General features: G+C 29.1%; 1 protein-coding gene across 5 annotated transcripts in view; it reads right to left on the bottom strand.

Annotated features, from left to right (window-relative positions):
* LOC107456327 (SEC14-like protein 2) overlaps positions 1–23,121 on the bottom strand; it is a 71,691-nt gene that overhangs the window by 4,314 nt on the left and 44,256 nt on the right. For 3 of the 5 annotated variants that reach the window (XM_071183207.1, XM_071183206.1, XM_043049346.2), the window contains exons 2-11: positions 22,530–22,617; positions 21,155–21,230; positions 17,818–17,861; positions 13,461–13,523; positions 10,046–10,139; positions 8,906–9,000; positions 6,565–6,643; positions 5,363–5,443; positions 1,584–1,670; positions 468–574 (exon numbers count right to left, since the gene is read on the bottom strand). In XM_071183207.1, the coding sequence (XP_071039308.1) occupies positions 468–574; positions 1,584–1,670; positions 5,363–5,443; positions 6,565–6,643; positions 8,906–9,000; positions 10,046–10,139; positions 13,461–13,523; positions 17,818–17,861; positions 21,155–21,230; positions 22,530–22,586 (783 nt within the window). In that variant the 5' untranslated portion in view covers positions 22,587–22,617. Of the gene's footprint in view, positions 1–467; positions 575–1,583; positions 1,671–5,362; positions 5,444–6,564; positions 6,644–8,905; positions 9,001–10,045; positions 10,140–13,460; positions 13,524–17,817; positions 17,862–19,225; positions 19,270–21,154; positions 21,231–22,529; positions 22,618–23,121 lie in introns of all 5 variants that reach the window. The other 2 variants (XM_043049347.2, XM_043049345.2) reach the window with 1 other exon arrangement.

Below are 23,121 nucleotides of genomic sequence, written 5' to 3'. Positions count from 1 at the left end.
CTGATAGGTTCCCAACGGTTGGGAACTTATGATTTAACAACTACATTCTTTTTCTTTGTTATATGGATCGAGAAGAGCCGAGATGGCTCAGGGGATAGACTGTTCGTCTTTCAATGAGGTAAACCAGGTTCGAATCCCAACAGTGCCGGCTGATATGAATTGCTGCATTGGGCTCGAATCAACCACAGTACGTAAAAATATTCTCAGTGGTAGACGCCCTTGCTGTCCGAGGGAGGTTATTCAGGTTTTCGTCTCTTTGTAACGCAATCGTGATTTAATTCCACCAAAAAATCCTCAACGAAAGCTAGTTTGTTTCAACGCTTGATTCTCTTATCTTCTGGGTTGGGTTCAAAATTGCAAGGTTAGGGAGCTGAACGTTGATAGTCGTTAACTCAGAATTAGTTCGTATGTTAAACTCCGGTTATAATTATAATATGATAGAAATATTTTAAAATGAAATTGCTTACTATTGACTTGCAAAGGGGATTTCCATCTGGATCTGTTTTCTTTCCTCCCAGAAAAGCCGGAATTTTATCAGCATCAATCAGCTTCAAAAGATGCTCCCTCCAACGATCTAATAAGAAAAAGGAAACCTTGAATTTATATACAATGGGTCAGTATATTATATATTAATTAAATTATTTTCACCATAAAAAACTCGAAAATTGCTTCGAATAAAGCAATCACTTCATAAACAGTTTTGTTAAATTGCTATTAAAATTTAGGCTATTTTAAATGTCTTTTAAGAACTATCACGGAATATTACCTATAAGGAAATCAAGTTTCCGTCAATGGTTACAAACAAGAGTTCGAATTTTTTTTGTTCATTAGCTGTTCGTGAAGTCAATGCAAAGATATTCTAATCAAAGAACACATATATTCAATAAGTCGGAGATCCATATTTTGAACTAATGATTCCTTATGACATATTAAAATTTTAAAAAGTTACCAGAATGATGAAAGCATTTTGACTAGATATATGAATCAATATTTAGATTTTTATTTAAAGTAACATTAAATATTTTATCTAATTTTTATAATGTAGGACCAACCCGTGGGTGAGTAGCGAAAGTGTTAACTTTTTCACCTGGATTTAAAAAAAAAAATTTAATTGAACTCAACACATTATTTTTTGTTCAGCTTCGTTTTCAATTTGAACTGCCCATATAAATTCAAGACAAAGGTAACTTTTTCAGGGCAAATCCTTAAGCAACATGATTAAAAATTTATTTTTAAAGCAAAATGTACATCAATTTTCAGTGACACACATAAAAAAATGCTTAGTGTTACATTTATCAACGTTTCGTTTTCAATTTGAACTTCATTTATAAACTCAAGACTAAGGTAATTCTTTCAGGTAAATCCTTAAGAAAAATGATTGAAACTTTACCTTTAAAGCAAAATGTATATCAATTTTCAGTGACACACATAAAAAAAGGCTTAGAATTACATTTATTAACAGGCAGATTTTTTTATGTCTTGTTGTTGTTGTATGGTGAAAGACTTATACCCGCATTCTTACCAAGGGCGAAAATGTGGGTATAAGTCTATTAATTATGGAAATTTATTTTTTGATAACTTACCTGCTCCGTATACATGTATTTTCTTCACAACGTTTGGTGCAAGAAATTTTTTCAGGATTGCAAAAGGAATTGTGAAGAGATTGGATGCTGAAAAAAAATTAAATATTTATAAACAGCATATTTGGTGTATTTAAAGACTCTGAGAAATTAAAATAACTAAATAAATTTCAAAACATCACAGATTCGGATAAAATATAGAGAGCTTAAAAGCATGATAATGTCGGGTTTAGTACCGATTGTTAACTTAAAATAATCTATTGTTGATAGTAAGCGAGTATTTTGTTTTTTATCCTTGGATTTTTATGAATTTTAATGTCTAAGGACCACTGGGGTAAACAGTAATAACTCTCATTTTAGTAGTTTATCAGAAAATAGATTTACATAAATAGATTTATATGTAATATATATATATATATATATAAAAACGTACAACATANGAATATATATTTACTTTTCATATCGTTGAAAATTTACTACGCCTCTTACTTGACTTAGATTTATTATTTGTTCATATATTTTATTGTAACCGTGATAAATTTTTGTTTTGTGCTCCTGGTAACTTCAATGCATATCTAGCTTGTTTATGTTCTACATAGCTTCACGGCTGTCTTTGTGTTTAGTGAGAAATATATAGCGAAATAATTGACATCTTTTTGTAAGAATCACAGATTGCGTCACTTAGTAGAAATACAAATACGTTACTTGATAGAATTGTCACTTGACGGGCTTGGGTTACTCGAAATAGAATGCAAAGAACTGTTTCTAACGTAAAAAAACGCCATGTTTCAACAACTAATCAGGATAGAGATACCCGCATTACGCCACTTGCAGGCATCCCATTGTTGAAAATTAGAAAATGGTTCTGATTACGTTAATTCACAAAATCGTTTTCTCAAAAATAGGTCTTTTTTTCTTCTTAAATTAGAATATTAAGTTTTAAAAAATAATACTTATTAAGTCATTAATAGTTGATGCATGGTATCACAGCATTAGTTAGCAAAATATAAAATTTTTGAGTGTTAAATAAAATAACAATTAATTAATGAAATTGATAGCAGTTTTTTCTCTAGCTTTATCATAAAATGGCAGCAGTTTTAAGAAGAAGGTAAAGAAAGAAAATCGTCTGCTTTTCATTAAAGTAAACTATCTGTTGACAAGTAATTTATAGAATGTTTTAAGTGTGATAATATTGGTCTAAGTAATTTTCTGTATTATCGTCTGATTTCTTTTTTACATCTGCCCAATTATGTCATTCGAATGCTCACCACCCCAATATGTTTGCTACTAATGATTGCCAGCTGGTCTGAGGAAAAATGAGCGTGTTTTCGATATCATATCAAACAGATAATTCGAGATACTTAAAATGACATTAATCTGTGTGCATTAAATTCTGTTTTGAAGCAACTATTTGTGGCGATTTAAAAACTATGATTTAAGTTAATGAACTTAGAGACTTTGCTAATAACAAATGTAGAAGTTTTGCTAACGGTGAGTTTTCATATTATTTTACTCATTTTCATTATGGCAATATTAGTTTGAAAAGAATATTTTAAATTATAGATTGAACTTCGAAAGAAAAGCAAATCGAGCGATGTAATTAAGAACTGAATAAATGAGTAATAATTGACGTCAATAATAGTTAAACCGAAGTTTTACGCTTTCTTTGATGAAATAGTACCATTCCACTATTGAGTTTGCCTTTTAGAACATAGCTTATTATTTTAGATCAATTAATAAACATTGCAAAAATTAATATTCATCTTCTTCGATAATAATATTGACGTTTTTTAATGTTAATCCTTAATGAATTAGTACCATTTTTCAATTAATTTTACTTTATTGAACAAAAATATTTTTTTTTATTTCAATTACCGCTGATTTTAAATTATTTAGTTTTATATTAATAAGTTTTAAATGTATAACTATAAGCAAAAAAAAAAAAAAAAAAAAAAAAAAAAAAAAAAAAAAAAAAAAAAAAAAAAAAAAAAAANAAAAAAAAAAAAAAAAACAGGTTTTTTCTGATCAATTTAGGAGAACTAATTTGGTGACGAAGTCTCTTTGCTTCAGCGATCACGTTGATTATTCAGATAGTCTGGACTATCGAACATAAAATATAAGAACAGTACACAGCGTACAATAAAGAACTTTTTTCCCCCATAGTATGAACAACGTAATTAACAATGCAAATATCACAGATGTAATCCTTAAAATATTTGACTTATTGAATCATTAATAGTTTAATTTAAAACAATGACTTCCACTAAACCAGGGATGGGCAAATTGCAGCCCGCGGGCCAACTCTGGCCCGTCGGAATGTTTTATCCGGTCTGCTGATAGAACTTTAGCTTGTTAATTGTAACTATTTTTGTTCTTTCTTTTTTAACTTAGTACTGGTGACCTTTTTACTTTCTCTACTTTTGTTCTACAAAATATAAATTTACAGAAATAGCTGGCACAGACAGCTTCAATTGGTAAAATGTTGAAAGTGAGTTCTTTATAGAATAACCGTAAATTATAGGCCAAGGAGCATTTTTCATACTCGAGGGGCAGACATACGGAAGACATACAGGTGAACTGTACTTCACAGATTTCAGTACCATTCAAACAGAATTAGATATTTCTACCATGCGTTTCAAAGTAGATTGCGAAACAGTGAGGTCGGATTTGTAGCTTGAATTAATTGAGTTGCAATCTAACTATCATCTGAAGCAGTTGCTTGTAAATATGCCAAAGTTGGAGTTTTACAGATAATTAAAAAAAATCTAGTTTCCCAAATTTAATATTTCATGACCAGAAAATCAGTGTTAACTTTGCTTCATCTTATATATGTGAACAAGTGTTTTTAACTATAAACCATAGAATAAATCATTTCAGATGAAGACTTACAGACAAGTATTTAGTTCGTTCCTTAAAATAAGTACATCTCACTTCGAACCTCAATATAAGGAACTTTTGAAAATGAAATCACAATTTCATTCCTTCCATTAAATATTTAAATTAAAACTTGTATATAATTTTTTTTTTTATTTTAGAAGTTTTTACTTTGACCACCAAACTCTTTTTGGTCCGTTTTTTTCTGCCCTCGATCAAAAAAGTTTGTACATCCCTGCACTAAGCCAATAAGCCTTTAAATTAAATGCCTTTAAATTAAAAATATATTTAAAAAGTCAAAACTCGTGCAGCGTAACTTGTTTACTTTTGAATTCATTTGGCTTCATGTTGAATATTATATTTTTAGAGTCTACGGTATACCCGCATACGTACAGACAGATACAACGAGTAAAATTATATCGCATTTAATTTCTCCTTATTGTGTTACACATTCTGTGTTCTTTAGACTAAACTTTTATTTTCCACTTCTGATAATTTTTTTACAACTCCAGGTATTTGTCCTTTTCGTGGTGATTCACATATTAACAAAATGTTCTTTAAAAAGAGAAAATAATTGTGTTTTTTAAAACTAAAATGATCTGCGTTTTTGTGGAAATATTGACGTTAAAAAAAATGAACAATGTATAAGGATCAATAATGGGGATTGGCGAGTAGAGGGAGCAGGGGGTGAAGCTTTCTAGTATCATCCAAAAAATAATTTACACACTCTATAAAATAATCTAACTGCTGATTTGAATCATAGACTTAATATATGATTTAATTTTACATTTTCTGCAAAAGGAAAAATATATAACTGATAAAAAAAATATATAAACTTTATCTACATATGTAATCGATAAAGGTGATGAAAATAAAATTTTCCCCTTACTGAAATTCTAAGTACCTACCGTTAATGATCAATACAGCTTTTAGGCGTTCTGGATAGTTGTCTTGAATAATTTTTGCCGTTCTAATGAGATCTTCAATACCTGAAATATTAAAAATATGCTTTAATATAAATTTAAAAAAAATCAGAAATGAATATTAGTTTCAAATAAATGTCCACATCTAATTAAAATAATTTAAGAAACCTGAATATCTTTGAGTTATGATTTACATTCAGTAGTAGTAGTAGTAGTTATAATAATAAGAATAATAATAGTAATAGTAATATAGATATTCAAACAGATAATTAAAGCAGGAAAAAGCAATAAAAAGCAATGAAATAAAAGATATGTGTTTTGGCAATACAGCACTTCTTTAGGAGACACACTAATCAAAACTGACAGTGCCCCGAGGCCCCATAATGGAATGGATAGACAAATAAGAGAAAATCATTACAAGAATTGAAAAGCTGATTTGGCGATTTATATTTTCTTTTGATTTGGTTATTCTAACTGTAACTGTAGCTATTTTTATTCATAAGTGGGCGTTTCATATTTAAGTCTTACTATGTGTACTTTTAATTAGTGTTTGCTGGTTCATTATTTTTCTGTGCTTTTTAATTCTTCTAATGATTTTCTCTTATTCGTCTATCCATTATGGGACCTCGGGGCAGTGTCCGTTTTGCTTTTTCCACTGACAACATTAGAATGTCAACAAAATACGATCGCAAAGTGTTAAATATGCTAATTAATTAATTTTTAAGTAACGAAATCAAATAAAAAATCGTAGTTTCCGTGAATATTTATTTCTTTTTTATTAATGATCTGGATAATAATAATAATAATAATAAATGAAACGTGTGATAACTTCTGATCTAATGAGTGTTTTTTATGAAGGCTAAGTTGAAACCTTAATAGGTAATTGTTAGACATTAAGCTTTTACAGCTGTATGCTTGCTCTTAGCCACCAGTCTCATTGAATGCCAATAAACAAAGGTTTAAATATATCACAAAGGGTTAAAAGTATTAATTATTAGTGTTAAAGTAAGGAAACCATGCAGAAAGTCATAGTTCTTGTGAATAACTATTTCCTTTTTTATTAAATTTCGATGTTTTGTTTTAAGAAATTGAAAGTTTAATCAGGTGATATTGAAAACTTTGTTTGGTTTTAAAATTGTAAAAGCTAAATAAAAAAATATTGTTAGAAACGTGCGATAGTTAATTACCTTTTTTATCAGTGGCAGTAGCAAATGGTAAATCTTCCAAGTCATACACTAGAACATATCCGGGAAGTTTTCCTTTTCTCTGAAACAAAGTATTTTTTAAAATTTATATACAGGGCGTTCAAAAAGTATGAAAAATCGACAAAATTCTCAATAAATACGTATCAGATCAAAAATCTGAGTATGAACATGTGTAATATTTTTAAAGGGCGCATTTAGAGCCATGGTAGCAAAGAGGATCGAGTAATCGCCTCACAATGAAGTACGTCAGGTTCGAATCTTAGCGGCAGCGTGTTGACGAGAATTCTGTTCTCAGTTTGCACTGACCACAGAGTTGATGTAAAATAACCTCAGTGGTAGACGAATTATGGATTAGAATCCATTTACCATCGGACTTACTTGCACGTGGTTTTCGTGGTTTTTCTCTTCATGTAACGCAAATGCGAGTTGGTTTCATCAAAAGTCCACCAAGAAGATTAGTTTGTCCCATTGCCTGAATCAGGTGTTTCCTTGCCTTCAAAGTTACAAGGCTGTGAAATATTTATAGTCGTTAACTCAGAATTGGGTCGGCTGTTCAACACCGGTTATAAAAGGATGCATTCAATGATTCCAAACTCCCATAATTCATCCCCGGAAATGAGCCAATTTCAAAATAATAAATAGGAACTCTCTTTTTAAACTGCAGATTTGGATTCTTAAGAAAAAAATATTCCTACTAAACCTTTAAATTTTATCCTTTCAGTTCAAAGATGGCGCTATTATCGCAAGGTGAAAATGGGTAACTTCTGAGTTTCTAGAATTTTGATCTAAGGTTTACTTCTTGAGATATGTGAGCGTTTCCATTTTACTGCAGTCTCCAAAAACGATTATCTCTGCAGACATAATAAATTCAGTTTAAAGTGCATGAAGTATTAAACGTATGCAAATTTTTTAATTTTGCAGTATTGTTGCTTTTGTCTATGAATTTAAATTAAAGTACAAAATCCGAAAAAAACGGATAATGTCTGAAAGAATGGGAAGATTTTTATAAAAATTAAAGGAACTAAGGACAATTGTAACTAAGGTATAAATTAAATTCTAGTTTCCGGAATTAAATGCAAGAATGCCGTGTGTTCAAACAATTTGACGCAATTTAACATAAATTAATCTATTTAGTCATGGTATATATATTATTTTGAGAGATGTGGTTTTAAAATACAGGAGTTTAAAGTTTTAAAGTAAGGTATTATTGACCTTATCGCCACCAGCACACAACCATCGAATGACCATAAAAGGTGATAATATAAGCTTTGATTATTTTGATAATTTTGATCATACAATTTTGAATATTCATTTTTTAAAAATTTGCAAATAGCGAAACATTTAATGATGAGGAATGTTACAAGGTTATTGATATTACGAGGAAGATATGCTTTAAAAATTCTATTTAAAGGTTTTTATAATAATCACCCGGAAACTAAAGTTTGATGGAATAAAGAAAGAAAACATGCAAAGGAAAACATACTTTTACGGGGGGTGATCCCCCACAATGATAGTCTCATTTTTAATAAATATTGTTTAATAGTACAAGATGAAATTTTTGGATAACTCCTTATCATTTTGAGCTTTTCGTTAAAAAGTGCAAAAACTACCTAAAAATTGCTTGAATTTTTTAAAAATTTTAAGATATTCAAATAAGGCTATCATTTTTAGTTCCTAAATACGATTCCTTACAAAGCTAGGAAAAACCTTTTTTAAATTTTTCTGTGCATGCGCAGTAAAAAAGAATTAGCTTAAATATTTATATCTTGCACAGTTTTTAAAATTTTTTTAAAAACATTTTGAAATCGTGAAATAAAATTTTATAAATTAAATTTCTTTAAATTTTGTAATTAATTTTAAATTTCTCCAAAAAATTTGTTTATTTCCATTGAATATTTTGTGAAGTTATAGCAAAAAAACGTATGTTTGTATATATATATATATATATAACGTATGGTTGTATATATATATATATATATATCAAAAACGCAATAATAATAGCAGAGTAGAGTGAGAAAAATTAAAATTGCAGAAAAATACCTTTAAATTAGGGATACAAAAATATTTTTAAGAAAACAATATCTTTGTAATAGCTTGTGTTAATTTCATGCTGATTGTAACCATAAAAAAATATGGATTATTGAATTGGAAATGTGGGAAAACTCTAAGCTATCATGTCGGTTTTAGGTCAAATATGCTCTGAGAACAATGGAAAACTGAATGCTATCATGTCGGTTTTAGGCCAAATGCACTGACAACAATGGAAAACTATTAGACCATTACATGTTTGTGTTATATAGACATATAAGTAGACGTAACTTACATTTTCAGCTCGTTCTATTATGGCTCTTTCGCCGAGTTCGAGTGATCGAATTAGGTAGCTGTCAATATCAGATGGTTTTGCTGATCTATGAATCCCTTAAAAGCAAAATGAATAAAACACGGTTATTTTAATGTATAAAGTACAACAATATAAAAGGGTAATTACATCTGGTGACTTTCCAGACGGCGAAAAAAATTGGCAAAATTTCCATACTTGTAAAGACATTTCCGGTAAAAAAAACAAACCACAATTACCAAAAATATGGTAAACAAAACCATAATTACGAAAGTATACGGTATTTAAATCATTCATTTGGTAATTTTACTGTTCGCTAAGGTAATAGTGTTCCCAAGCAACCCAATCGCTGTACTATCTAGTAAATACTTTTGCCATTTGCAGTAGCTATTGTTATGAATTGGTACAAAAAGCGTAACGTATAATAATATGGAAAGATATTGACTTATATTAAGCGAAGATTTGAATATATTAGACATTAATTTGTTTATATAGTTTTTGGAATAATGCGTTTTAGAAGCAAGAGTAGATAGGATTCAAAAATTGCATTTTCGCAACCATGAATAAAAACTCTGATAAATTAAAATTTTTTAATCTTATCAATTTGGCTCTAGTTTTCTTTTTAAAAAAAGAGACGAGCATTTCAAAATTTTTTCACATCCCTCTCATTGCTTCGTATTTAAATTTCTTGGTAATTGGCCTTTTGGTAATTAGTAAAAGTTCTGATTTAAAAAAATGACCAAGCATTTCAACTCTCTCCGCCAAACTAAGGAATTGGTTTTAATGTAACAAGATTTACTTGATGAATTAGACATCAATCATCAGTTTTTTTATATACTGTAAGAAATTTATTCAACAATATTAAAAACGATAAAGTAAATTGGAATGTTCCACTTTTTAAAAAAATCAAAATTTCAATCAAATGGAGCAGACAAAAGTTATTTCTTTGTTCTAAATATGTTACGCTACTCCTCATGTACTCTATTTTTAGTAGCTACCTCGTTTTGATTTGAGTTTATTTTGTTCAACCTCTTCCTTAATGTATTGGAATCAACGAGTTTATTAATTGGTTAAGAAATTTTAAATTAAAAATAGACGAAAATAAATGATTAGTAGAAATATTACCTTTAACGTCGAACTTTGACACAGGTAGGTAATAACATATCGAGTCTTCTTTATCAAAAGCAAAAGCATTGATAGGCATGTATTTTTCTAGAACCTGTAAAAAAACATTTATATTAATTTTACATAAAGGAATTTACAAAAATTAAATTTAAATGTAATAGTTACTTTTCACAACTGTTTGTTTATAAGAGATTGTACACGACACTTAAAAGGAACATTTTTTGGGCAAATAGTATTATTATGTCAGAAAAAGGGCCTCTTCTAACAGTAAATGAATTCTAATTGTTAATATGTAAGTGGTAAAAAATTTCTAAAATTATATAAAATTTTATTATTTGGTGACAATAATCCATCGAACACATTTTAATCAATAAAAATGAAACAAAAAGTATATCAAAAGTATTAGTTACTTTGTCTATACCCACACGAAGAAGATAATTTTGGTAAAATTAACGTGCTGTATAGTAAATACATTTCTGGTAATTCAAAGTGTACGCTGTTTAAACCATACATTTCTTAATTTTCCGTTCATTATAAACAGTTGAACGGAACTTCCAATTTTCAAAATAATCTATATAGACATTTCTCTTACACGGCGACAAAAAAAAGCCTCATTACAACTTCCCGAATGGCAACGCTAGGAAATCGACCAATGATTGCCGCTAAAAATGTCACATGCTAAATCTAGCCGAGGTGGCTCAACATATAGCGCTTTTAAAACCGGAAACTGAAATAACGATTCAGATGCTGCAATCTCATACTGTTAAGCTAGGCAGAAGTGAGTAGTCTTTGTCGATAGATCTCTATTTCAGTATTTTGTCGAAAGCGCTTTTTTTAACGAATTTATATATTACGAATTTATTTGACGATTTTTGATTTATATCACGAATTTATTTGTTTTATTATTGTTATTAGTTATTCATTGAAAAATGAGTCTCAGTCGTGCTGTTACGCTTTAAGATTTTATACTATAGCACATTTCTAATAGGTTTAACGAATTACATGTCATTTATTTGAATTCAAATTTATTTTAATGACTTAGTATTTACTAAAAAGTATTACTATTTTTTTTTAAAAAAAAGTTGTTACATGGATTTAAATGATTGTTTTGAATTCTTAGAATTTTGTGCATTTGCAATGCACCTAAGTTAGTAGCGAGCGAAGCGAGCTTGGTTTGTGAAGCAAACCAAATAAGATTGCGTAGCAATTTTTAAGGGTTGGCGAGCGTTAGCGAGCAGGGGACGCAGCCCACTAGTAGTTCTTAATACCATACATTGAGTAACAAATACAAAATTGAAAAGTAAATTTAACCGAATGAATAGTTTTTATGCCTTGCTCTAAGGTAACATGATTAAACTGCCACCAAATTTGACCATATTTACCAAATTTTAGCACAAACTAGAAAACAATATTTTGTAGTTCATTTTACCAAAATCATAATTAAAGTGCTTCAGTAAAAAATATCGCGTTTTTTGATGTTCCCATAGAGCCAGAAACATGCTTAATTTTACTATATTCTGATAGTTGTGATTATGCTTTTTCTTATTGCAGGGACGCTAAAATAATTTACAAAGAAAATAATAAATTTTGTAATTGATGCTGAAATAATTTAAGAGAATAGATAAATGAAGAGCAATTTTTAGTTTTAAAACTTTTTCCGTGAAAAAGAAATACTTCTCTATTTGACTAAAATTTAGTTCCCTATTTTTTTTTACCATTCCGGTTAACCAGGGGACATATATCTTTTTTTAGTACCCTTAAAATAAAAGTGTATATTTTTGTTTCATTTTTTATTTATTTTATTTTTTAGCAAATTTATTCATCTCATAAAAAATACCGAGGAAAAAACATCGACTTATTTTTGAGTTCATTTTACATGTTAACTATATGCGAATAAAATTCTGCGAAAAAAGACAAATATACTATAGTTCTTGAAGTAAAACTTCCTTTTGCAAACATTTGCTAACGTTAGTCTCATACAGTTGTTTTTCGATCAAGATAAGCATACACACAGAGATAGTGTTTAAGTACTTAATCAATTTTTATCTAGCCATTTCGTTTTATCCAAAAAGAATTGCTGCAATGTAGAAAAACAAAATGGGTTCGTATACTTTTTCTTTATCTCAAGTTCGTTAACCCTTTTTTATATTAAAATAAATGCTTCGCAATTTTGTAAGTAAAAGGGTTTATTCGATAGTCCAAGAATATATTTGTAACAATATCTAAATTATAAATAATAGTTTTCATTTATTTATTTCTTACTTCTTAATAGTTTTGATCTTACTGAATTTGTTACCAGTTGCAGATTTAAGTGATCTTGACTGATTTCATGTCATATTTTCTAATATTGCTAAAATAAATAATTTCTGCTTGTGCTTAAAGACATTAACATTTAATTTCAATAGAAAATTTCTAACTGATTTGCCTCTCGCATAAAAAAGTTACATGCTCCTTTCGATTTTTTTAAAACGTGTCTATGGTAAAGTAGTTACTTTTTTGTGTCTTAATACAATACACTGAATGCTATGAGTATGAATTACCGGGCGAAGAATTTTCTTTCCATATATGAACCACCGGCGATACATATACTGATGTATAAACCAGCTTTTCAAATATTTTTCTCAAAATGTGAAGCTTACGCGAAGAAGCAGTCTACGTGGAGAAAAAAATTCTGGTAAAATTACCGTACTGTATGGTAATGATATTTCTCTTAAAGAAGACCTAGAGTTTTGAAATAGCATCAAAATATGCGGTATTTATAAATCATTCATAAAGAAATTTTTATGTTCATATTGAAACTGTTTACCGGATATTTCGGTTTTCAAAATTAAAGTTCTTATTACCACACTTTTAGTAAGAAAGACAAAATTGAAAAGAAAATTTAACCGAAGGTATGGTTTTTATGCCATGCTCTAAGGTATCATGATAAAATTATAAAAGTTCACTAAATTTTTTCACATATTATAACATTATATTTTCTGTTAAATAATCCCAAGAAACTGAAGCCGTAAGACAGTACTTAATTGAAAATTTTTGTATTTTTAAGACTTGCCATGAGTGAAACATTTACGTATGACAAGTCTTGAAAATGGCTGCTATTTTTTTGAAGTGCCTAAAACTTGCTGACTGTTTTTTTCCCAATTTGCTTGATTTTTAAGTGAATGAATTTTTTTAATCAGGTAATACTATATTTTATGGTTCATTTTACTAAAAGCATTGCCAACTCGCTCCGAAAAAAATACCGGGCCATTTAGTGTTTAAATAGTGCCAGAAACACGGTAATTTTTTTTAAATTTTCTGATAGTTTTGAATATACTTTTTCAAGTAGTATAGGAAATTTTTAAATAACCATTCTATTTCCTTCGCTCATACCATAATTTAGATATATTAATTCTGAAATACACGAATAACTTACTTCAAAGGGCTTGAATTCTTCAATTATTGTGTCAACTTTCTTTGCCTTTCTCCACTGCAAATGCTATTGGAAAAATTATAATTTTTTGAATGTTTTATTGATACAATGTAAACATCTCTGACACTAAAGGATGTAAAATATAATGTGAAAAGGCATACGGATATTTTTGAAACTCTAAAAAAAGAGTTATTGGACGGAAGTTGCGTGCGCAAAAAAAAGAAAAAAAAGGAAAAAACATATTTGTTTATAAAGTTTGTTGAGTAAAATTGCCATGCTAAACAAAGCTCTGGGTAAAGCAAGATTGACCCGAATTAACAATTTAAATAGATCAAGTACTTTTATTTTGGTAGTTTCAATTGGTGTTTAGTCATTAAAGCGAGTGTATGGGTAATAAAAACATCAAAATGGGTGACGAAATTGAAAAGTATAAATGTGGTTTTAAATGTTCATAATTACTACTTATTTTAATAGCTTACAGTAACTATCCGTTAGTGTGACTGAATTTTCAATTAAAAATATTTCAGGGAAAAAATATGGGAGCTGGAATGCTGGAAATGCGTGGAACCTCAGCATTTGGTGCGAAGCGCCACTAGCTGATTCATCGAAACTATTTTGTCATAATTTGGTTAGGCATAAATTGATACAATATGAAATAAAATGATTAAAGAAGAGGTTGGAGGGACTCCATTGTTAAGTTATCAAATAAAAAATAAACTAGATACAAAAACTATATAGAAGGAAGAATCCACATAACTATATACAATATAATAGGTGGTCCTCTGTTAATATAGTGACCCGGCCGTCCCGGTGAGTAATCGCTCGTGCCAGATTGCTCACTATTCTAGGTTTAACAGTCCTCTGGCTCACCTGGATCGGATCCTGCAAAAAGGGTTGTTCCTTCACCAGGTTTACCAGAGTTCTGGTGTAATCACGGACTAATATAGGGGTGAAAATATTTAAAAAGGGGGGCAAACTTTATACCTATGGGTGTAATAAACTGTGTGAAAATATGGGAGATAATTTCACTTTCCTTTTCCTTGGAGGCCGAATTGAACATTTGGCGAAAGAGATCTGCAATGGAGCACAAGATTAAATTGTCTTTTTCGTGGTCTTTACTTCGTTGGATACAACATATTTCATGTGAACGATTAGATAATTTATTTTCTTTTTTAAACGACAACAATAAATCTGTGTTAGTCCATGTCTTAGCGGATCAGATGAAGAGGAGTGCAAACACTATCTCTGTAAAAATGACATTCACCTTCATAACACCGTAATTTTAGAATTTTCTCAGAAAAAAGAACCAACTCGCTCCTTTTTTCCATCGTTTTATTCATCAATTATTATTTCGGAATATTAAGAATCACTTGTAGGTACGTTTGGCATAGCAACGTACTTTTAAAAGTAAGGTATTAAAAAAATTAATAAATGATCATTGTTAATTGGCGGTAGCTGAAGTACAGTGAGTAAAATAAGAAACGGATCACCCTGAATAATTTTTGATGTTAATGATCGGATCTTTACGTTCCAGGACTAACTCTTAAAGGTTCAAAGAGGTGACCTCAAATATGCGAATTAATTAAAGCTGACAATATAAGTTAAGAAATCAGACACAAAAACATAATATAACCTTTTTACTACGGATTCAGATTTCTGATCCCCAAATTGTAGGGGGTAGTCGCAATCTGGGAAATATGGTCCCAATAGTTTGGTCAAAAGAGAGGTCCAGAGTTTGAATCCCTCTTTAATTTTACTTTTTTGTTAATTTTACTTTTTGCATATTTCACCATATCTCGAGAGCATTTAAAGCGAATTAAACTATTTTTGCTCGCAATTAAAAAATTCGACGTAATTCCCAGATTGCTGCTACCCCTTATGTTTTAGGATTCAGAAATCCGAATTCTCGAAAAAGAGGTATGTTTATTCAGAAAAAATAGGTTTTTGTGCCTGGTTTCCTAACTTAAAATATCGTCTGCGCTACTTAATTAGCATATTTACGACTACCTCCTCGAACCTTTAAGATGGAGTCCTAGAACATCGAGATCCGATCTTTAGATTAAAAGTTATTCAGTGTCGTTCGTTTATTGTTTGCCCACTGTACTATAAAGGGTCATTTATCAATAAAGGGTCATTACTATATGGCGACAGTTAAATTACGTCTCCTCTTTCCAAAGAATATTAAAAGTTTTTTTTGAAACACAATTTAAAAAATAAATACTGTTCTAAAAAATAATGAATTAGAAATTGATTCACTTAAATTCTTGTCAATCGAAACATGTTTAGAAAATTATTTTAATACGCATGTCCACACTTTTCGCGTTAAGAAAAATAATATAATTACAAAAATATTATTTAAAATTATAATTTGAAGCAATTTAGCTGTCATTTTGGTCGTAATTAAGTAAAAGGAAAGCTAAGAAAAATAATAACTAAATTGAACTTTTCCCTTTACTTTCTCAAATGGATCATTCAAAGAAACTGACAATCAAATACTATAAAAAGCACGAAAACCCAGATTGAAATCGGTCATACAACTCTAATGTAATGAATATAAATGAATGAACCTCGTTTTATTTTTGTATATAAATTAACTGTCACTGTATGTTAAAGAATACGACTTGTTGAAAAGCGTTTCATTTAAATTTTTTTTTTTTTGACGTTTACTTGGGGAAAATCCTTCACGGTTTGTTTCTAATCACCATAATCAACGTCAAATTATGAAGGAACTAACATTTGGTACAACATCAGGAAAGCTCCTATTTTAATTTGTTTGGAAACTATAATTTCTGAGTGTCCGTAGTTATAGGAAAGATTAGAAACATTTAAAAGAGCTTGAATTGTTTAAAATTATTTTTAGCAGAAGCATTGCAAATTAAAGATGTCTGTTATAGTTAATTAGATTATAAGAAACCAATGCTTAAAACTATATGACTAGTGACGGAATTGCTTGGTATATAATAAATAAATTTTTAATACTCCATTGAGTTTAAGATTTACATTAAGGCATGATTTATGAATACATGTTGGCATTAATAAAAAAAAAGAAAGAGAATTGTAAGCGTTAGAACCAAAATTTAAAATTATTTTTTGTACCATCAATGCAAATAAGAGTGATTTTTATCAATATTCAAATCATAATCGAACTATTAAAATATAGTGATTAGTTGCTGGATGATAGGTGTTTTCAAAACTTATATACCAACATGAAGTAATGTACTCCCGCAACAGCTAGTCCAGAAGGTGCGGGGTCATCCAGGGGTTGGGTGTCATGGAAGTTAAGTCTTCACGATTTCTAGACCAAAGCCGAAATGTGAAGGGAAGGCGGCGATGTGTTGTCCTCCTTCACTTTCCACACAGTCTAAAAATCCTGAATCAAATCACGATATAAAATGCTGGCACTTAGAGTGCATCGTCCATAAAATCTAAAACCGTAATTTTTATAATAATATTTTGCTAATTAGAATGATTCAGTGATTTTAGGGTAATTATTGCAGTCAAAACTGCGGTATATCAGATTTTTTTTGTTCCATAGCATGTTTGATAAAAAATGGTAAAAAGTAACGGCACCATCAGTGACGGTACTTCTTACCTGTAAGTACCTGGTTCGTCAAAATAACAACTCAGTGTCTTAACCCAAACGTTATCGCGATTCTTTTATATATTTAAGTGATGCAAGAAATAATTAGGTATAAAGAATCATAAAGTACCTACTAAATATCATTATTAAAAAATAAATATACGAATAGCTACGAAACAAATACGGAGTAATTCCAGGAAAGATGCCGCACTTTCTTCAATACTAATGTGCTGTGTTAAGTTATGCGCTTAAAATGTAATCAAGTAATTAATAATGGTCACCATTGCTTTTGATGTAAATTCTAAGTTTAATACTTTCTTGTGATATGTAGCATTATTATGACGATCAATTTAAAATTTATTCCTGCATGTAAAAACTCATATTTAAACAATTTAATGGCCTACGAAATATTTAATAAAAATAAATTATATTTTTATTACATAAATTACTAAAAATAAGTATTTAGCTACATAAGTGTATTTTATATTGATGTTTACATTTCGATAAAAATAGACTAAAACTGACATTTAAAAAAATCTGTAGCTTAGAAAGAGAAGATGATTTCAAACTTGAAATCTGAGATCTGTTAAGAAATATCACTCAACAGGAATAAAATGCTCCACTGCGTTATTCACGTCTTTTATGCAGCGACCAAGTATTTATAATCGGTTAGAAAATATCGAAACTACAATGGTAGAGGAATTTCAGCATCTTTCTTCAGTGCAGAATCTCTCCCAGAGTTATTCCGTTCAGTAACATACACAAATTAAGGCAACTTACTTTTCTGAGCATGATTTCAGACTGACTGAGGTTAAAGTCTCTCGCTGAAAAACGGTAAATATTGTTTACTAATAGAAACAACAAAAAACTATTTTCAGATAGCAATAAAGGAATTAAAGATACCTCGTGTCGTTGTTATTCCAAAGAAATATGAAAATTAAACGGCTTTCTTTTAACATGCGTAGCTTTTACTTCTTTCTTATAATAAAGAAAATTACTTTTATTATGTACTACCAGCTTCTAACGACCAGCTAGGTCACCTTTCAAAATTATCTTGTATAGCAAATAAACTTTAATGCTAACCAAACCGAATGCCCAGTGCAAATGCATTTTGAAATTCCAATTCCTTAACCTCCCCTCAAATCATAACAACTTAATTAATTTTAAACAATATACTAACCAGATTTTTTTCACCGTGCAGAAATACTTTGACTTCAATTTTTATTATTTTCAGGACATGTTTGCTCAAAATATTCAATCTTAGTAATTATTTAAAATCTGTCAGACAACTATTAAATCACACAAACCAAAGTATGAGTTCGTGTCATTTCAGAATAGTAAGCAGCAGAAGCATTAAAAATTTTTTCATCTCTGTCACGAGATGAAATAGAAAACTTATCCCGATGCTCCATTACGTTCTGTAATACTGCCTCACGCACCTCTCGAGCCTTGTATAACATATATATCATGTTGATCAAAAACAGTCAAGCTCCGTCATTAGTAATTGGTATGACAGTATGAGTCCTAAATAGCACCGTATATGTTCAAAATTTCAACGGCCATTTTATAAAGTATCAAAAATAAATCTAAATAATTACTTAGCAACTAAGNTTTTGACGTTTTCAGTGCACTTCCGGTGTTTCGGAATCTCACTTCCGGTTTCAAAATCAGCTATAACTTTGCTTCTAATTATCGAAATTTTAAAAACAAAGCATTTTTAGAATCCTAAGAGTTCATTCTTTTCAAAAATGCAAAAAACAGAAATTCGAATTATTTGATGAAATCGGTCATTTTAAGGCAGGCAGATACCTTAAGCAATTTAATGATCTACGAAATATTTAATAAAAGTAAATTATAGTTTTATTATATAAAACACTAAAAATCAGTATCTAGTTTCATAAGTGTATTTTATATTGATGTTTACATTTCGACAAATATAGACTAAAACTGCCATTTAAAAAAATCTGTAGCATAGAAAGGGAAGCTGATTGCAGACTTGAAATCTGAGATCTCTTAAAAAATATGCTCCACGGTGTTATTCACGTCTTTCATACAGCGACCAAGTATTTATAATCGGTTAGAAAATATCAAAACTACAATGGTAGAGGAATTTCAGTATCTTTCTTCAGTGCAGAATCTCTCCCAGAGTTATTCCGTTCAGTAACATATACAAATTAAGGCAACTTACTTTTCTGAGCATGATTTCAGACTGGCTGAGGTTGAAGTCTCTCGCTGAAAAACGGTAAATATAGTTTACTAAAAGAAACAACAAAAAACTATTTTCAGATAGCAATAAAAAAGTTAAAGATGCCTCGTGTCGTAGTTATTCCAAAGAAATATGAAAATTAAACGGCTTTCTTTTAGCATGCGTAGCTTTCACTTCAATCTTATTATAAAGAAAATTAATTTTATTATGTACTAGCAGCTTCACACGACCAGCTAGGTCACCTTTCAAAATTATCTTGTATAGCAAATAAACTTTAATGCTAACCAAGCCGAATGCCCAGCGCAAATACATTTTGAAATTCTAATTCCTTAACCTCCCTTCAAATCGTAACAACTCAATTAATTCTAAAATTTACAAATGTAAATAATTTCGTCCAAAATGAGTGGTTTCAAAAAGTTAAATCGGAGAATTAACTTTTCGAGAAAATTTCTGATACGCACATGCTAAATTTTATTCACAAAATGCAAGAAAAAAAAAGAGCAACATACACGATTATCTTTGTATTTGAATAAATATTTTCTTGGATGCAAAACCTGAAAAATAAATTTTTTTGCACCGTTGGTATGGGAAATTTCACAGAAACGAAAAAAAGTAGTAGTTTTTTTTTTTTTTTTTTTTTTTTTTTTTTTTTAAAAAACGAGAAAAGTATTTTAAACCCTTATAGATTTTTTGCGAAAATTGTCCGCAAAAAAATGAAAACTAATATATTTTAGTTCGCGGGCCACAAAAAAAGGATTCGTGAGCCGGATGCGGCACGCGGGGCCAGTTGGAAAACTCTGGTCTAGCTGTTGACCGTGCAGAAATACTTTGATTTACTATTTTCAGGATGTGTTTGTTCAAAATATTGAAAATCTGTCTGACAACTATTAAATCACACACACCAAAGTATGAGTTCGTGTCATTTCAGAATAGTAGCCGCAGAAGTATTAAAAATTTTTTCATCTCTGTCATGCGATGAAATAGAAAACTTATCCCGATGCTCCATTACGTTCTGTAATACTGCCTCACGCACCTCTCGAGCCTTAAGAGTATCGTACAACATATATATCATGTTGCTCAAAAAACAGTCAAGCTCCGTCATTAGTAATTGGTATGACAGTATGAGGCCTAAATAGCAACGTATATGTTCAAAACTCCAACAGCCATTTTATAAAGTATCAAAAATAAATCTAAATAATTACTTAGCAAAGTTTTTATTTCTATAAGAATACACAATTATTCTAAATAAATACTTAACGTATAATTAACTATTCAACGCTCCTTAAATTATTTCCTGAGGCAACTTAAAAGAATAATTAATAATAGTATTGACATTAGATAAAAATATCCGAGTTTATGGTGCCACATAAAAAAATTAGTATATAGAGTATTAAGGTTGTTTCCATAATTTATCAGAAAAGTTTTTTCTTCATTTAAATCTCTCGCAGAAAAATGTTCAAAACATTTTATAAATAATCAAATCGGCAATTTTTAAATAGTAATTGCTATAAATAGATTACAGAAAATTAAAATGTTCTTTATTATTGTTATTCTAAAGAAATCTAAAAATTAAATATTTTTTTTGTAGCAGAAGTTATTTACATAAATTATTTTTTTAGTTATTTGTGCTATTTAAATATCTAACTGAAAAATATCTAAAGCAGTTTACAAATAAAGATAGTAAATACACATTTTTTAAATAGTAATTATAACAAAAAATAGAAAATTTAAAATAATTAAAAAAAGCTTTTTTCATTATTATTTCATAGAAATATAAAAATTAAATTAGTTACATATATACATTAAAATTTTTTTTATGTTGCAAAGAAACTTATTTTCATTATTTATTATTAATCTATGAATATGATGTTTAAATTATTTTAATATAATAATTAAAAAAAGTTCACTTACCCTTTAGAAATCTCAAAAATAAATTTGTATCTTCATACATTGCTTGAGGCAAATCATTTTTAAATCGTGCTCGCATCTGAAATAGATTTCAACAGTTAAATTTTGTCATTTCTTTATTAAATTTGCTTTACACTTTGCTATTATTTCACTTATTATTATTATATTTAATTATTTGCTTTTCACTTATTACTCATAAGAAAGGGACCAGAAATGTCACTTGCCCTATTCTTTGTTAACAAATTATTTCTGTTCGGCCAATAATTCTGGTAAAATTACTGTTCTGTGTCGCAATGACAATTTTGGCAAAAAAACTTCATAATTCTGGTGAATAAAATCAAAATATATGGTTTTCGCAGTTTAGTAAGCCATTCATTTCTATTCCATAGGTATTTTACGTGAAATAATTTCATAAATACAATCGAAAAATTAGAAAATGTAAGAATTATACGTTGAATTTAAGTATAATCAGAGGCTTCAAAATTTATCGCTAGGTATAAAAAGTAGATACTAACTCGTAAAACCTCTTAAACTCTACCACGGAACCACTGATGTAAGGCATCATGATGAAATTACCAAATTTTACAGCATTTAGTAAATTTTTCACACATTATAAAACTACATATTTTTTTTAACTTTACCAAACTCATTGCGGAAAGACACATTACTGGGCTAAATCACCCTAAACTTTTTTAAAACTTTTTTATTTTTTATTGAAAGTGAAAAAATAGTAGTATGAAAAAATAGTGAAATTTTGATAATATAAAAAATTAAACACATTTTTTTCAAAAATTTGGATTGTAAAATCGAGTGCCGTGACTATGTGCACAAACTTGAATGTGGGTATAGAACAAGCTTATTAAGGCTGTTTTTTGAAAGCTCTGTAGTTGCATGAAATTCTGAAAATTCTTATTCTGAAAATGGTTAAAAACCTCAATAAATAGAAAAGCCACAGTTTTGTTGAAATGAAAAGTGTTTGTAGTCTAATTTTTTAATATTTAGAAACTTACTTCAGTGCTGCATTATCTAGACTCGTATAATTTTCACAAACTGAGAAAAACAGTGATTTTGTTAATTTTCATATAGGTAGACAAATGTCTACAAATTGGCGATTTTTTAAAAAGCTTTTTAATTTTTAAAATAAAGTTAATTGTCCGTTGTTAATTGCCCAGATAATTTTTCAAGGTAAGAAGAGATATATAATTGCAAAATATAGCTTTGTTTCAAGTGTGAGACACTTAAACTGTTGCTTTTTTATTTTCAATGGCGAAAGAGCTTTGAAAATCCATATTAACTGCTTAAAAAGCCACTTATAATTTTTTATTTGAAAATAAAACCCAAACTACCATAGAAAAATAATGTCACAAGATTTTCTTACTTTCTCAACACTTTCCATTTCTTCGGGAGTAATATCCACTTTTTCTGGTACTGTCATTTTCTTTATTATTGGTATAATATCCCGAGTTCTATAATGAAGAAAGAAACAAAATATAAATACATTCTCAAAATCTTAAAATAAAAACAATCTGACGTCTAAATTTTCACGAGAAATGTTCATGGAGTAAGAAAGGTTGTTCATTTTTATAATATTGTACAATTAAAAGAAAAAGTTTCATGAATAATTTCGGCTGTCAATTATATGTTAAATATCTTGTTCTTAAACGTGTGCTTATCGGAGGGTTGTCGACCCATATTTTATCAGAATCTTCGAGTAGGAATAAACAAATTAATTCTCTATTCCAGACCTGAAAATATTTCATTCAACTATTTTCTTTAGATTCACAGTTCAGATTTCAATATGCTAATGAAGTCACTGATTTGATATTTTGCTGGTTTATAACAGCGAGTTGAGTTATCAATAGATAACAAACATTTTACCAAAACCATTATCAACAATAAGTTTTATATTATCAACTAATTGGTTATATTATGCAATTTTTTTCATGTTTTCTCTAGCTTAGTATTATTAT

This window comes from Parasteatoda tepidariorum, chromosome 7, assembly GCF_043381705.1.
Source record: "Parasteatoda tepidariorum isolate YZ-2023 chromosome 7, CAS_Ptep_4.0, whole genome shotgun sequence".
In the NCBI taxonomy this organism is placed as follows: Eukaryota; Metazoa; Arthropoda; class Arachnida; order Araneae; family Theridiidae; genus Parasteatoda; species Parasteatoda tepidariorum.
Note: the sequence above shows the minus strand (reverse complement) of the source record. Positions and strands in the feature narration are given on the sequence as shown.